The 17198-nt window shown below is 36.5% G+C and overlaps 1 protein-coding gene across 2 annotated transcripts in view; it reads right to left on the reverse strand.

Annotated features, from left to right (window-relative positions):
- KIAA0825 (KIAA0825 ortholog) overlaps window positions 1–17198 on the reverse strand; it is a 385582-nt gene that overhangs the window by 195425 nt on the left and 172959 nt on the right. For both annotated transcript variants that reach the window (XM_047877364.1, XM_047877370.1), the window contains exons 17-19: window positions 9302–9710; window positions 4859–5018; window positions 615–773 (exon numbers count right to left, since the gene is read on the reverse strand). In XM_047877364.1, coding sequence (XP_047733320.1) covers window positions 615–773; window positions 4859–5018; window positions 9302–9710 — 728 coding nt within the window. The remainder of the gene's footprint in view (window positions 1–614; window positions 774–4858; window positions 5019–9301; window positions 9711–17198) is intronic.

Here is a 17198-nt window from a genome sequence, read left to right on the forward strand (position 1 = left end):
CACGTAATGACTGAAGCAGGTAGCTTCAACAGTGGCATAATCTGATGTTAAAAATGTGTGGTATTTATCACATTGACTTTATTCCAAGTATCCTGACTTAAAGATCAGGAATATGTTTAGGGTTATAAGAAGGGAAACTTATCTCATTCCACTTAAAACAGGAGCTCAAGGCTTTATTTATAATTAATTATAAGCTGTTATTATTTTCCTGATAAATTAGATAAATTCATAACAATTGCTAAGTGTTCTTTGAGTGTGTGGATCAGGGATGGGGGTGGGCACAAGAGAGGGAGAAGACTGTTACAAAATGCCTGGTTTTTCAGGCCTTCTGTAGACACAGCCTAACAGATGTTCCCACTGCCCATGGCGAGCTGACCCGGTCAAAAGTTAAATTATACAGACCAAACATATGAATCAGTTTGACAAATAGAAAGAAGGTAAAATAACTATTTCAAAGTCAATTCATGTAGACTACATAGGTAAGAACAAGGCCTTTTGCTTGCTAGCCAAAAAAAAGAAAAAAGCTTATAAGTATTCAGACACAAAGCACCTTTTTTATTTATGTAAAAAAAAAAAATCTCATGTTTAAGGTAAACTTACTATTTTCCACATACCTGATCTAGCATGTTTTCACTAAATGCCTTGTACACATGGAAAGGGTTAAAGGCAGAAGGCTGATCTTCCACACTCCTCAAGGTCGTCTTTAAAGGTCTGATGGGTAATGGCTTTTCCTCTGAACCATTCATAGAAAACAGCTGTTCTTTTAAATATTCCTTCAAGGGGGAAAAAAAAATTACAAGTCGTGATGGTGGGAAGCATATATTCTCTTTAAAAATACACTGATCAATATCCAAATCTACCCTTTCAGCACATTTGCTAGATTACAGTGTATTACTTGCCTCAGGACAGAATACATTTTCGGAAGAAACATAGCAGAATACCAATCAGCGTTGCAATAAACCCATCAAAAACAGGTTCACCTAATATATAGGATGGATTAGAAAACCATTTTACCAATTCTCACATAATGAATGTATGCTTGATATATCAGGATGTTTTTAATAGGCATTGTCTTGTCATTGGTTCATGTGTTAACATGTCTGGTTACCAAAACTTAACTCAGATGCATGATTACTCACAGGACAAGATTGCTCATTCATTCATTAAGTGAAGTTGTTATCTACTTCATGCTCAGCAGAGTGCTAAGTACTCTGATATTTCACTGCAAGCAATCTTACTCTATGTAGAATTAATTATAATTCAAACTCCTAAATTCTATTTCCATGCTCTTGACTGGAAAATATCAAGGTTCAAAAGAAGCTCAACATACGTAATTCTAACACCCCAACTGCCAGTGGCAGCCTGGGCAAAAAAGTCAATCTACTGCATTATATTTCATTCTCCATCCATAAATAAATAAGGTGAATGATCCTAATCTATTTTATTAGACTTCTTCTAGAAGACAACAATTAAAATGACTTACAGTTTCCTATAAACTATCAAATAGTAATGACTTAATGTTAATAAGCATTTAATACATAAGGAATATAAACATTTTTCTGATTTTCAGTTTTTCTTCAAGAGTAGGCCTAGGTTCACAACATTAGAGCTGAAAAGGATGTCAGAGGTCATCTGGAAAACCCTTGGTACCCACAGTCTAGGGCCTAGACCATTCAAGTCAGCCTTTCTTGGGAACTTAGAAAACCCGAATCTCAGACCCCACACCAAATAGAATCTGATCACTAACAGGGTTTCCCAGGAGATTGGTAGGCATATGAAAGTTTAAATAACTCTAGCCCACCCCACATTCAGTGGTTGATTCTGAAAGGTCATGGGCTGAGCCTGAGGTTACACAGGGGTGAGTGGTAGAGTGTGAGTGAGAATCCCCATATTTGGTTTCAGTTCACTGTGCTTTTTCCTGTGGCTCTGTAACTTCGGGAATAGAGAATGCCCACTGCACTCATCCTGGAAGGTAAATTTGAGTTCCTGAAACCATAAAAATCACCACTTAACAATGATAATCATTTCTTAAACTTGCTCATTGTGGACCACATCTCCTTAGATTAATTCCATAACACACACACACACACACACACACACACACACAGACTCCTACTAAGTATCATTAGATAATAATAAAGCCACCAAAAAAGAATTTTATGCCTAGATTTAGATTTTTACACAGAAATAAAATTTCTCTGCATTATGATTTCGGAATGTAAAATTTTAAAAAGGAATAAAAGATTCTAACGAGAACAACTGCTTTGTTTTGGCTAATGGCAATCTGTCTCAACTGATTTCCCCTTACATTGCTGCATTTCGGCTTTTTTTGTTCCACAATTTAAAAAAGATAAAGTGCTGTGTTGCAAGTTGTCAACACAATGGTGTTTTCTCCCTTGTTAATTTCTCTGGCCTCTCTGCTATCTTGACCATGGTCGCTACCCCTTCTAAAAAAAACTGATTTTCTGCGGTGTCGCTTTAACCGGATTCACTGCTAAATCTGATGTACTTCTTTGGAAAAAAAAATATATTCTTCTTTTAACATCCTTTTGAACACTCTACCGGTGCAGTTACATTAAAGCTTATTTCTCTACCCACCGTTTCTGCATTTTTCTCTACTGGAAGAGCTCCACCAGCCCACGACCTCAACTACCAAACTCACTGAGGCCACCAAAAACTATAGTCACGGCCTTCCTCATCTTTGCTCATGGCCAGGTTCTTCAACTACCCACTGAACTTTTAACTAAGACATCTGACCTTTATCTCAAAGACAAACATTCTTAAACTCATTTCGTCTGACAACTTTGTTGTTACTTGATGGCACACTCATTCTTCCCCTTACCCATGCCTGTACCTGTCAATGCATCTGTATTTATGCTGCCATTTGGAAGCATATTAAACAGTACACCTGAAAATGCTAAAGACTCATAACGCTCAGCAAATGAACACGTTTCACAGTGCAAATTTTACCTACAGCATAGCAATGCCTCAGTATAAAAGCAGCTCGAAGTAGTAACACTAGGTGCCTAGTCAGCCTTGTGTTGTTATTGAATTTTTTGCCTGTTTTGTTTTAGTAGTTAAGACAAAGGGCTCACTACTTTTTCTGGCTCTAGCCTCACCTCACAGCAGGCCTCTTACCTTGCCGCGATATTTCGCATTCGGCACAGTCAATCAACAAGTACGTGGCTTGACATCCACGTACTTGATAAACGCTGCCCTAACAGTAAGTTTCTTCACTTGTAATGAAAGAAAAATCCTAACTCTGAACTTAATTGATCAAAATGAGGCAGTGCCCCAGTGAAGAGCCTTATATACAACAGGTCTCACAATAGACCTGGTCAGAGCCCCTGCCTCAAACGTCCATAAGCTCTAGGAGGGAAAAACAGCCTTTTGATTGATTTCCTGAATATGACAGGTGGCTGAGAGCCAGTAAATATCCAACTTAATTTCTCTTATTGGTGATTACTGATCTTTTTCATGCCAAAGGCTTTTAAAAAGTGGACTCGTCTATCAGTTTGGCAATCTATACCAGCCACGACTGTTCTCAGAACTCTTGCAACGCCACTTTCCTAAAAATCCCATGGTAATCCTACTTCAACAGCTGTTCCTCAGTAATCACCATGGTTACTTAAGCCAATCTGGGTGGCCACGTGGGCATGCCAGTGAAGACCATGACTTCGCAGTGGTGGTCTTTCCATTAGCCAAGGCCAGGAGCACCTGAGTTCCCCACATAGAAACCCTTAACAAATTACGAGGGATCATTAGCAAATGTGAATAGGTAGTAGGTAGCTAACAATTATATACAGAGCTTAGGTGCCTCAAGGACTGGACCATTCCTCATAGCAACAAATCCTTCCCCTCCTTCTCAGGCGATCATTGAATGCACTATTATATCACCTGTTTATAGGTTGACTGGTTGATTAGCTCTAGGAAAGCCAGGAAACAAAATTTACTTGAAGTAACTTTCAGATAGATGGTAGCAGGAAGAACATTTATATAACTGGGTTGTAAAATGCTGTGGTAGAATTTAATTCACTCCTTGGAAATTTATGGTTTTTAAGGCCTACCTCATTGAGATAAAACACTATAGCTTCACATTATTCATATTATAGAATTTTTAGTATTTCCAAAAATACATGCATGCGTTGGCAAATATAAACATAATTCTAATGCACATTAGATGTCACATTCTAATTCACATACAAATGCTCAGATTAAAAACCTGATCAAGTTGGCAAACTTGTATTGTTTCAAGGCAATAACTGAGATACCTGCTCTTTACATTTTTGTTCAAACAGCCACAAACATGCAAGGTCAGAGGCTTAACCCAGCAGAGACATAGACAAGCATGACATTGGCTCTAACCAGTGTCCATACATTAATGCATTTTCTTGGGTTAATCTAGTTGCTCCCGAGTATGGCTCAATATTCTTCCGAAATTTTCTCATTATGTGAGAAATCTCCAACTTCACCAAGTATGACGTCTATAGGAGAAGAAGTACATCTCTCTGAGGAAAATTCATCATTCGCCAACAGCAGATTTTAACATCAGCTTAACAGTCACAAACACACAATTCCCAAACTACACGTCTAGTCTATACAATTCAGAACTGCACTGAGTTTATGAGCCGTGTTATTGTTTAAACCATATAAATAAAACCTACATTGTTTCGGTGAAGCTTCTGCTGTACAAATGCAGAACAGCCGGGGCTGAATAGATTCTATTAATAATGCAATATTGAGTTTGGTATTGACTTTAAGAAGTATTATCACCTCCTTGACTAACCCTTAGCTGCCAGCAGACGCTGCCTCAGGCCAGTACACACCTAATTGCTCGGTAAAAAGGCCGTTTCCCTACCTCATTGAGCCGCATGATGTGATAAATTTGCCGCAGGTACTCGCTGCCACCTGGTTTGTGGCAGATATCCAGGACCATCATGTTTATTTTCTGCTCAGTCAGTTCAAGAGCACTATCTCCTTCTTCTAAGGCTGTGCTTTTCTCCATTGTCATAAATGCACTAAACACAAAGAAAGCCTATAAGTATCAGTGGTGAAGAATTGTAAAGATGGAAAATAATCAAAGAGATTGAGTGTGGAGAGTCGATGTAAATCTCATATTCAAAGCACCATAAAGACTGCTCAAATAGGTAAGCCTTCCCAAACCGCCCCTGCTCATAGAAATAGTGCCTCAGGACTGAGCACCTGAAAGCATTTTTAAAAATTGAACGGTTTCTTTTAAAACACTTCTTTATTGCATTTATACTCCTATCTATAAAACATTTTCCCATTACTGCAATTGTTGAAATTGCTATAATCATGGGATGAAAACAAAACATTTCTTTTTAAGAACATGTAAGAAATAATTTGTATTTTCTCTTTGAGGATAAAAAGTATCTTTGATGCCAGAAATAGCTTTGGTATTCTGTCTTTTGTAGATTCCTCTTTACACCTGTCGTAGAACACATTAAAGACTAATTAAAGTGTCAAAAGGGGAGCCTATTATGCTAAATATAGGCTGGGTGCTTCCTGGCAGTGTGCTTACCACTGGGTATTTTACATTAGCCTTTTGACACTTGTTGCCTTTTAAAAATATAAGGCCCCTCTCCTGTTTCTTCTTGGTAAGGACACCTAGCAAAAGTCACTGCCCTGATTATTCTTTCAGGAAAAGGGTCTAATGTCACCACGCTGGGAATATGCAAGTTTTATTTGTGAAACATTTCTAAAAACACATACTCTTGTTATTGATTTTAAACATTATTTACATAGTAATGATGAATGACATAAGTAAAAAAAAAAATTCTCAAACTATACCAGTGCAAAAGAACTCTATACAACATGCATCATATATATTCCATACTACTTTTCTTATTACACTTGATATTAGGTATGATCATGTTAGGCTTTGCAATCTAAGCATTCTTAAGAAAATTCATGGTTTTCCACTGTTTCTCAGACTAAATGAAATTTACTGTGGTGTAATCAACTATATACTGCAGTTCATTACTGAGATTTTGCCATGATTATAAAATTAGTTCTGCTAAGAGTCAGTGCCGCTGACCTGAAGACTGAACCAAATGATACCCAGCTGCTGGACATTAACTTTTATATTGCTTCCACATGTAGCTTCCAAACATCTTTCTTAGAAAAAAAAAAAGAACTTTACAATTGTATAAGGCTTGCTAAAAGTAAAGCAAATTCTACTCTTAGAGATATTCATTAGCTGCAGTAAATTTTTAATAAACAGACAAAAAGACCTTGTTGCAGTAAAAGGAGTTTGTAAATATCTTTTTTGAAGCTGCACACAGGTTGCAAGCAAAATTTCGTGTCAGGTTTTGTTGAGGCTGACATTGAAAAAGTTGAGGCCCTCTGACAAAGGAGTGTCTCAGTGTCAGCCCCTGAATTGTATCCTTTCCTGTCCATCACTGTGCAGGTGAAGCAAATGATTGGATTCAGTCAATGCTATGATTAATGAGTTCCTCTCTGGATTTGGGACTGCCTATCAATCATGTCATTAGGGAGAATGTGCCCTGAAAGAGGCAGACCTTAGCCAAGGAATAACTGCATTAATCTTAATCTGTATATGCACCCAGCCAGCCAAGTCAGGGTCACCATGATGAAAAACAATAATCTTCAACTCGACAAATTACTTTGCAAAGACAGACATTTCTTTACTTTTGGGGCTGTGTGTTCTCCAGAATCTAAGTTGACTGTTTACAGCTTGAGTGTTACTACAAAGTGAAGGTTATTTTAATGAATAGTAATGCTTTCGGGCAGTGTGCAAGACAAGCAATGCTTCCAGCTGCCACCTTTCCACTGCAGATATTTTCACAATTTCCATAAAATCAAAATTAAGTCTGAATCCATGTGAAAGAGATCTAGCTAAGTGACGTTGCGTAGTTCCAAGATGATCTTCCTGGGGAATTAACATTTCATTTATTTTAACAGAAGAATTAAGTTTAAATGGTTACATTCTCAAACTTAAAACAGTTATGATAAAGCCAAGGAAACCCTCTATCTATATACAGACATCGTGGTTTAAAATACATTTTCCTAATGGTAGAGATCTATAAACAAAATGATCATCAATCATCAATTTGTGAGATGTGTAGACGGGGAAGTTTACTTGTATAATAGACAATCAACCTGAAATCAAAGTCAAGAAGTACCATCCTATAGTGCCCGAATCCTGTAGAGGTGACCTAAAGTGAATTAGTAGGTCAAATTTAACTTTTTCAAATAAATAAAAGAACTAACTTTTAATCTGAATTCTTATATATTTGCATTTCAGAAATTGAGAAAGATGTAGCATTGTGCTTATTACATGCTTCCATAATGTACATTCAGGACCTTTTTAAAACATTTTTAAAAATCAGCAATTCTTCATTTCAGATGCATGTTCCAACAGAGAGCTAATCAGCCAAATATTAGCTGGACAACTCCCTATGTAGGAGGTATCAGATACAGTGGTGCTGTTTATAAAGACTTTAAACCAACTTTTAATGAAAAAATATTATTTATGGATTCCTGTATGCGTCCTCAGGTATATTACTGAGACATTACTTTAAACTGACCTTATTGACAGAGGGACTCCTAAATCAAAAGTATCAGAAATTTAACTATATAATCAGATCCACTATTATTCTTTTTTTTCTCTCCTTTACAACCACTGCCATGGATAATGACATCTGGCCTTAATCTTTTAGTCATTGAATTAAAGCTTGTAAATTGGGATTGAATGCAAATGTAAAGATTAAGAAAGTTGCTTTCAGGAGCACCTGGGTGGCTCAGTGGGTTAAATGTCCGACTTTGGCTCAGGTCATGATCTCAGAGTTCGTGGGTTCCAGCCCTGCATTGGGCTGTGTGTTGACAGCTCAGAGCCTGGAGCCTGCTTCAGATTCTGTGTCTCCCTCTCTCTGTCCCTCCCCAGCTCACGCTCTGTCTCTCGCTCTGTCTCCCGCTCTCTCTCAAAAATAAATAAACATTAAAAAAAAATTAAGAAAGTTGTTTTCAGAGATACTAAGCACTTGCCTGACTGCAATTGTTATTCCTACCCACAGGACATGCCAGAAGTACATTTCTAGAAGTCACTACAAGACCAGGAAAATCACGATTACCTACATTTTTCCATTTGGATTAATACAGATTAATTGGATTAACACAGTTTTACAGACTAATACAAACCAGTAAAGAGCATTTGTTACCATAATACCAGTGAGTGCAATGTGTTTTAATAGGGTTTATAAATAAGAAATGCTTGCTAGTTCTAAGCTTGATGTAAAGAACTTTATCAATGTTATTTAAATTTTCTAAATCATGCCATCAGCTTGGTCTCACCACTGAAAATGAGGCTTTGAGAGATTCCATAATTTGCCCAAGATGGCCCACTTACAAGGGATTTGTAGTTGTCTGTCTGATTCCAAAGCCTGAGTTCTTTGTCACTACAAAGAACTATGTAGTAAGGAAAGTAACAACTTTTAGTCGTTTCAGGCAGAAAGTCAAAATAGTATCTGCTAGAATCATGAATATATTTTAAAAGAATGGGGGACAGTGTGTGGAGTGGTATAAAAAAGGGCTGGCTTAGTGATCTGTAGACCATATGAACCATAATTTCTTTATCAATATCATGCAGTTCTATACTGAAGACGAATTTTAAGACAGGAGTACTCTATGTACATATCTGAATTCATCAGGGACCCTTAAAAATCTTAGCAATACCACAAATCACTTAGCTCTTGGTGACAAACCTATGAGAAGGCTGACATTTTCATACAGAAACAGCTGGGTGTGTTTATAGCTCGAGTGTGATATGCCCCAGCTGCCCTCTGGGATTCTTACATTACCAGATGAAAAATGTGTACCTTTTTGACAATCAGGTACACAGAAAGCAATAAAAAGCCTTTTATACCCATTAATTCCTTCTTAATTTAATCTCCATGCCCAATCCATTTACAAAACGCTCCAGGCTATCCACTAGATACCTATTTGTGCACTGAAAAGAAATGAAACCAAATTCTCTTGGGTTTAACTCCCACCCTTTTTATCAGAAACCTTAAGATGGTGAGTAAACAAGTATAATGTTCCAGGGTATCAATGGGGTTCAAACTTTCATAAAACAAGGCACATCTAAATAATGCAGTTTTTGTTGGAATATTTACCTTTTTCTGTATTCATCAAAGTTCCCATTAAGTTAATAGAATAACCATTGTTGCCTATCTTAATGGTATTTTGTTGTTGTTCATTGGTAATTTTGTTATAGTGAACATATTTAATGAAATTCAGTGAAAGAAAAACATTGCTTTACCATTTGGTGCTCAGTTTCCTTGCCTTCACCAACTGGCTCTCAATCCAGTTGGGTTTCTGCTGCTCAATGATCTGTATGACCTTTTGAGTCATTTGATTAGGGTCACTTGTCTGCTTTCCCATGATACTTTCCAAACACAAGCAGATTAAACCAAGTTTCTCTTTACTCCATCTGTCAAGGGAGGCACCTGTTAAAAGTTCCACAGTGTTTCCATCCTCAAATATCTGACATATAATTACAATCAAGTTCCAGACAAGGAGGCTAGCTTTCTTCAATTCAACAAAGTTTTTTGACATTTTTCTCTCAGACAGAAAAAAGAAGTATTTAATTGGGGGAGGCAAACATGCAATCACCGTAGGTAACTCGCTGATTACAATAGATACTGCCTGAGCAGCAAGCCTCGTGAAGCCTGGGGAAGAAAAGAAAGAAAAGGTATGATTAATATTAGCATTTGCATTCCATCTCTGTGTTGTTTTCAGTGGTGCGTAGGGATGTCTAATTTTTGTGGAGAAAATTGTTGAGAAGAGCAAGTGCTTGACATATTCCGACAGAACTCTACTGGGATCCCCTCCAGTGCTGCCTAACATTCCTCAAGTCTCAAACTCATTTTTTTGCTCTCTCAGAAATGAAGATTCGAAAATTTTAAATTATTAGGTATATTTTTGTCTATTAAGACTGCAGGGGTAAAGGGCTCCGATGTCCTCTTAATTAACAAATACAAAAGCACTCCTGGTGGACCTCTTTGTGGCCTTTGATACTTTCTTAAACCTTTCTCCTCTTCCCTTGAAATCCATAGCAGAATTATACCAGGTCTTGTCAGGACTGGCTCCTCTTCTTCTACTTCTTTTTATTATTTATTTTTTTTAATGTTTGCTTATTTATTTTTGAGAGAGAGAGAGAGCGAGAGGGCAAAGGGCAGAGAGAGAGGGAGACAGAGGATGAGAAGCAGGTTCCGCACTGTCAGTGCAGAGTCCCATGCACAGCTCAAACCCACAAACCATGAGATCATGACCTGAGCTGAAGTTCGACACTTAACTGACTGAGCCGCACCCAGGTGCGCCTCTTCTACTTCTTAGCACAAATGTCACCTCCTCAGAGACTTCACTCCCCACCCCATCCAGAGCATCCCTTCATGCTCTTCCCATCCCAGCTCCCACTTCCTCTGTATCATTAGACGCCATTTTGTTGCCTTTATTATAGCACTTAACCATTGTCTAATAAATATCTCCTTAATTCTTCTTTATCTGTTACTATCCACTAGAATATAAGCTTCATGAAGGCACTTCTGTATCCTCAACCCTTAGTACCTCATATATCAGTTGTTCAATAAATATTTGGTGAATAAATGGGTCAACAAACTGGTTCATGGTTACCTTTATTACTCTCTTTGTTTCTTCATGGCCCATTCTAGTTCTAATTTATACTAATACCTCTTAAATGTAGTTGTTTGCTAAGAAGTCTTTGCCTATTGACTGATGAGTCTACACACTCTCCCTTCTTTGCTCTGAAGGATGTACTGATCCTCCCTCTCTAGATCAGGGTGTTTCAACTTTGGCACTAATGACTTTGGGCTGTATAGTTTTTTGTTGTGATGAGTGTCCTATGAATTATAAGATATTATAGCAGCGTCTCTGACCTATGCCCACTAGATGCCAAGTAACATTCTCCTCAGCTGTGAGAACTAAAAATGTCTCCAAGCATTGCCAAATGTCCCCATGGGGGCAAAACCTTTCCTTGTTGAGAGCCACTCTTCTGGATGATTCTAGAATCTTTAGTCTTGGTCTTTCTCCAGGGTAGCAGTCCTACTACTTCAGCTCCCTGTTTTCCTCCTGAACTAGCTTGGCCTTGCTGACTCTCCCTCCCCACCTCCCTCTGTCCCTTCTTTTCTTTTGTCTTTTAAAATCTTTTAAATAGTAACCACGTTGATAAATCCTCCTACCCTTCATCTGACATACAGCTTCACCTCACTGTAACCATGCCTACCGACCTATTAAAGCCCTTCCTTATAAATGGTAGTTGGACTACTGCAGTATTCTCCTAACTCATCTCTCTGTTCCAGACTATCCCCAGCCTCTCTCCTGTGTTGTGAAGCCAGATTCACATACTGTAAAATTTGTTATCTAATTTCTCTGCCACAATTGTTTTAGCTGTTTTCCACTGATCAGTCTTCAGAGTGTTGCTGTCAAAACACTCCACAGTCCAGCCTCCGCCAGTTTCTGTAAACCTTATCTTTATTTTATCCTCATGGCTTTTAAACTTCTGAGTATCTCATTACTCTCACATGGCTTGCCCTTTCTCTCCATGAGTCGTCCATCTTCTTCAACTCTTGGTTCAAAGTCCTCTCCTCCTATAAATTTATTTGAACATAGCATCTATATAACCACTTCGGTAATTAGGTCCATAATGTGCCATTCTGTCATCTTTTATATTATCATCTATTATTGTTTATGTTTTTTGTCTTGATGAGTTATCTTTACAACTAAACAAAAATCTCCTCAAGAGCACATAAAAGAACCTCATCGGTCCTTGGCTATCCTACAAAGCCAGACACAATCTTTTAATCCACTAAATACATGACTGAATTTGATAATTGGAACCAAGTGACAAGTCAAAAGAAGGTAGCTTTGCGTTCTTCCATGAAACATCCTTTCTGTTTTTACTAAACAAAAAGAATAAAACAATGTGAAATAATTTTCAAGATACTTGTGACATTTAAAGAAGTCATTCTGCTCTAAAAAAGTACGAAGCTTTTGGAAAACATATGTCTAGTCTAGTGACTCCACAGAAACTCAGGACAACTTAAGAATCATGTTAAAAATGCACTGGAATAGTCTTTGTAAGTTTGTAAAATTGAGCCCAACATATATTTGAAAGATCTCATAAGACTATTGTATTAAATAAAATACTAAATGTGAAAACACCTAGTTTAGTACTTGTAAAATATAGTTCTTTGATAAAATGCTATCCTTTTATCAAATGAATATGCTTAGATGAAGCTTAAAATATAGGTAAAGCAAATTAAGAAACTCCTCTGTGACCATTCTTCTCTGTGTTCTTAAAATATTTTAAATGTTTTGTTGTTCGTTATGTGTTTGTACCATGCACTCCCTATTCTACTCTGAGGTATTTGACTTAAAAGATTATATCTTATGTTCTGTTTATTCAAAAGAGGATTTAACTGCTGATACCAAGGAAACATTTGACAATCTAAGTAGATATCAGGTAAATATTATCAATTCTCTTCACACCTGCACTTCTACTGATACTTTAGAGATTTTGAGGACTCCAAGTACTCAGATTCTCACTACTTCATTAAAGCTTACAGCAAATTCCAATCAGAACCTTTAGGTTGATGTCAGATTAATCAATTCGTTCTACTAATCACAGAAACTCTGAGTCTGTGGTGATATTAACAACACACCAGGGAGGGATCTTTTAAGAATGCCAAACACTCATTTTTCTGTCCTTATTTAAATGTTTTGACTTCTATCTAAGCCATATATATATTACATTTTGGAAGGGCCATCCCAATTTCAGAGCTGATAAGGTATGAAAAAAAAATATATGCCTTAGAATGAATGCAATGTGATATGAATATTTACATATTTATCATTTTTTTCTTCCTAGACATGTACTAGTGGCTGTAATAACATATTATGTGGATTATAAAACACTGAAAGGAAATTTACAATGAATGAAGTAAAGACAAAATAACATCTTAAAGTTATTTAAAAAATTTTACTTATTAATGGTATAAAATGTCAATAATAATTTACTGAGTGAGGATAATGTGATTTAATATGCTTTTTAATTTTTAAAATCTGGGTTTAATGCTTGAATACAATGATTGAAAGGGCAGGTTTTACATTCAGTTTGTGTCAGAACTTGGTTTTAATAGCTGTCATAGGTGAAAAAGCTACTACATGAACATACACAGATCCACATGGGAACAAGTATATCGATAACTGTGCTTATGAAATCATGGCACTTGTTGTTCAATCTGAAGCACCAAATAGGCCAAGGCTGTTGTTGAAATTTGTCTGTAAATATTCATTATCCATGATGTCATTCAGTTGTTCTAGCAAACAAAATGAAAAATAAATTTTGTATTTTTAAGAAAAATATTCAGGAATCATTGAAACCTTTATTTGGAATATTATAAATTATGTTAGAAAATATTATTTCTAAGGGACACCTAGGTGGCTCAGTCAGTTAAGTAGCCAACTCTTGATTTTTGGTCATGATCTCACAGTTCATGAGTTCGAGCCCGGCATTGGGCTCTGCATTGGCAATGCAAAGCCTGGTTGTGATTCTCTCTCTCAATCTCTCTTTCTCTCTCCTCTTCCCTCTCTCTTTTTTCTCTCTCTCCTCCCTCTCCCTCTCTCTCTGACCATCCCCTGCTCATACTCTCTCTCTCAGAATAAACATTAAAAAAAATTATTTCTAAGTTCTTAAGTATGTAGATAGGATATTTTTATTGGTGATACTGGTTTTTCTAAAATGAATATTTCTGGATTTTATAAAATAAACTATCTTAAGAACTTCTTTATAGGATTTTGTGTATTTCTGCGTTTGGTTTCTTTCTCCACAACCTGCATGTGAACGGTGCCATGAATACATTTTTCTAGCAATGTTACCTCTGTTTCCTCTCCAGAACCCATTCAGTTAAAATAATTACTCCAACAGTTTTCCCATCAAGCATTCTTTTTATTTAAAAAGTAACTTACTGGGGCACCTTGCTGGCTCAATGTGAGTCTTAATCTTGACATTGTAAATTTGAGCCCCCTGTTGTGTATAGAGATTACTTAAGAATAAAATCTTAAAAATATAAATTAAAATAAAATAAATAAAAAGTAATTTACTGCTATGAAAATTTTTCTGGTATATCTTTCATTTATTTGTTGTCAAAGAAACAAAACAACTAGTTCTTTGTGTATTTGAACTTTGAAACATAACAAATACCTAAGCTGAGCTGTACCAGAAATATCTGAACTTTGATTCAACTCTTTAAATCTCCTACATTGTATAATTTATTTTAATGTTTATTTCTTTAAATCTTCACTATTTTCTATGTAACAGTATTTGCTGACAAAGAAATAAAGAAATGCATTTTAATTTGTCACTACAGTGTTTTCTGTGTTCTGTCATTTTCACTGTTTCAGGAAAGACAAATGTTCCCTTACACTAGTAACTATTTGTCTTTTAATAAGTTAGAATCCTCAAAAAAAAAAAAAAAAGACTCTAAACATTTATCATTATTTAGACACCTTCTGTAAAGTACTGAATTAAATATCATTTGACTTAAAACGTTCTTGAAAAACAATTACAGAGGTTTGTCTTCATGTTTTGGATGCTGAGTTTTGAAACATTTTGCTGGCCATGATGATTTCCAACCATCTTTAGCTAGTATCTCAAGGCACAATACCTACTTAAGAGGAATTCTTGTTTAACAATAATATATGGGAAGTCATATTTCAAGTGGTTTTCCTATTTATTTCCTTTTGTAAATCCTCTTTTGACCAAATCTTATCAGATCATCATCATTTTGCCTTATAATATGGCTGAGTAAGAGTGCATGTTAGGAACAGAAATAAACGTGAACTTTTTCACTTTGTTATTGTTTGCTCTTCCTTGCATCAATATTAGTGTTAAACTGCAGTAGATCTGTTGATTTATAGGAATATGTCAAAGCCACTTGTGTGTTTTGTGGGGATTAATTTTGTTAAAAGTAGATTCTGAAATATAAAGGACAAACTTAATTCAGTACTGCACCCTGAAAGCTGAAGAAGTGCTTTAGCACTGTCCATCACCTCCCCACCAACACCAAACTCAGCACATGACTGTCTCACTCACAGACCAAGGGACAGTTACAGTTACAATCTCCATATGAAATTTTAGTAGAGTTTCATTTCTTTCTTTCTTGTTATACACCAAAGAATTGTCTTGTACATTCCCTGAGGTGTTTGCACCCATTTGGAACCAATTTTACTAGTCTTCAAGCACCAAGAGGAGGTATTTTCTTTATAGTTTATCTCTAGCCTCAACTGAGATGCTTGATATGTAGTAGTAGCTCACTTAGTAAATATTTATTGGATGAATAAGTGACTTAATGTCTGGCCTGTAAATAAAATCTGTCTTGTATACTGTAGGGATAATAAAGGTTGAGCACTATCAGTCTAAAAGAGGGCAGAGACGGAGAATCATGGTATTTTCCTATTGTCATATCCACCTGGAATGCACAAAATGGTTTATAAAGTTACTTTCCTCCACCATTTTCTTGTATATATTTATGTGATTTGGAATGTTCTACTTCTACTCTTCTACTCTTAGTAGTAGTAGTGATAGTTTTTTTTTTTAATTTAACTTTTTATTTTTTAAAATCTACATCCAAATTAGTTAGCATATAGTGCAACAATGATTTCAGGAGTAGATTCCTTAGTGCCCCTTACCCATTTAGCCCACCCCCCCTCCCACACCTCCTCCAGTAACCCTCAGTTTGTTCTCCGTATTTATGAGTCTCATGTTTTGTCCCCCTCCCTGTGTATATTATTTTTGTTTCCCTTCCCTTATGTTCATCTGTTTTGTCTCTTAAAGTCCTCATATGAGTGAACTCATATGATTTTTGTCTTTCTCTGACTGACTAATTTCACTTAGCATAATACCCTCCAGTTCCATCCACGTAGTTGCAAATGGCAAGATTTCCTTCTTTTTGATTGTTGAATAATACTCCATTGTATATATATACCACCTCTTCCTTATCCATTCATCCATCAATGGACATTTGGGCTCTTTCCATACTTTGGCTATTGTTGATAGTGCTGCTATAAACATGGGGGTGCATGTGTCCCTTTGAGACAGCACACCTGTATCCCGTGGATAAATGCCTAGTAGTGCAATTGCTGGGTCGTAGGGTAGTTCTATTTTTAGTTTTTTGAGGAACCTCCATACTGTTTTCCAGAGTGGCTGCACCAGCTTGCATTGCCACCAAGAATGCAAAAGAGATCCTCTTTCTCCGCATCCTCGCCAACATCTGTTGTTGCCTGAGTTGTTAATGTTAACCATTCTGACAGGTGTAAGGTGGAGTCTTAGTGATAGTTTTATGGAGAATATTATTTAGTAAGGAAAATCACAAAAACTGGTATCTACAAGTAAGCATTTTTTCTTGGAACCAGCGGTTCTTTGAAATGTTATGGAAGAGTTCCAGAACACCTGTAGAAGGCAAAACTGTTCATGAATACAATGACCTGAAAGCCACCAACAAAATAGTGCTACTCATACAACATGATATATTAACTACAGATTATGCCTCCTGAATTGCTCAAAATCTATGAAATATCCAAAAGCTAGAATGAAGGAGAAATGGCAACCACTCAGACAAGGAAGAACTGAAGTAAGGAAAAGCTGACATTTTCCAATTTCAATTAAATGGCTTTACTAGATTCAAAGGCAGTTTAATAGGGCTTGGACAGAATTAAAGCATTACTATGAAAGGTCACAGATAGATAATTGATTTGAGTTTGTAATATAAGGTCGCTGGATAAGAGCCACATTAGTTAGGATCTCCATAGAGAAGAATGAAAGAAGGCTAGTCTCTTCAATTGACTTAGTAGGTTCAGTTGGAGTATTTTACCATTGAAACTTTCCTCAAGTTAATGAAAAAATATTCTTTTATAGATTAATATAAAGGGAAAAGTTTTATTAAAAAATTTTCTTAATGTTTATTTATTTTTGACAGAGAGAAAGAGACAGAGCATGAGCGGGGGAGGGGTAGAGAGAGAGGGAGACCCAGAATCTGAAGCAGGCTCCAGGCTCTGAGCTGTCAGCACAGAGCCCGAACGGGGGCTCAAACTCACAGATTGCGATACATGACCTGAGCTGAAGCCAGACGCTCAACTGA

The sequence above is a fragment of the Prionailurus viverrinus genome, chromosome A1, assembly GCF_022837055.1.
Source record: "Prionailurus viverrinus isolate Anna chromosome A1, UM_Priviv_1.0, whole genome shotgun sequence".
In the NCBI taxonomy this organism is placed as follows: domain Eukaryota; kingdom Metazoa; phylum Chordata; class Mammalia; order Carnivora; family Felidae; genus Prionailurus; species Prionailurus viverrinus.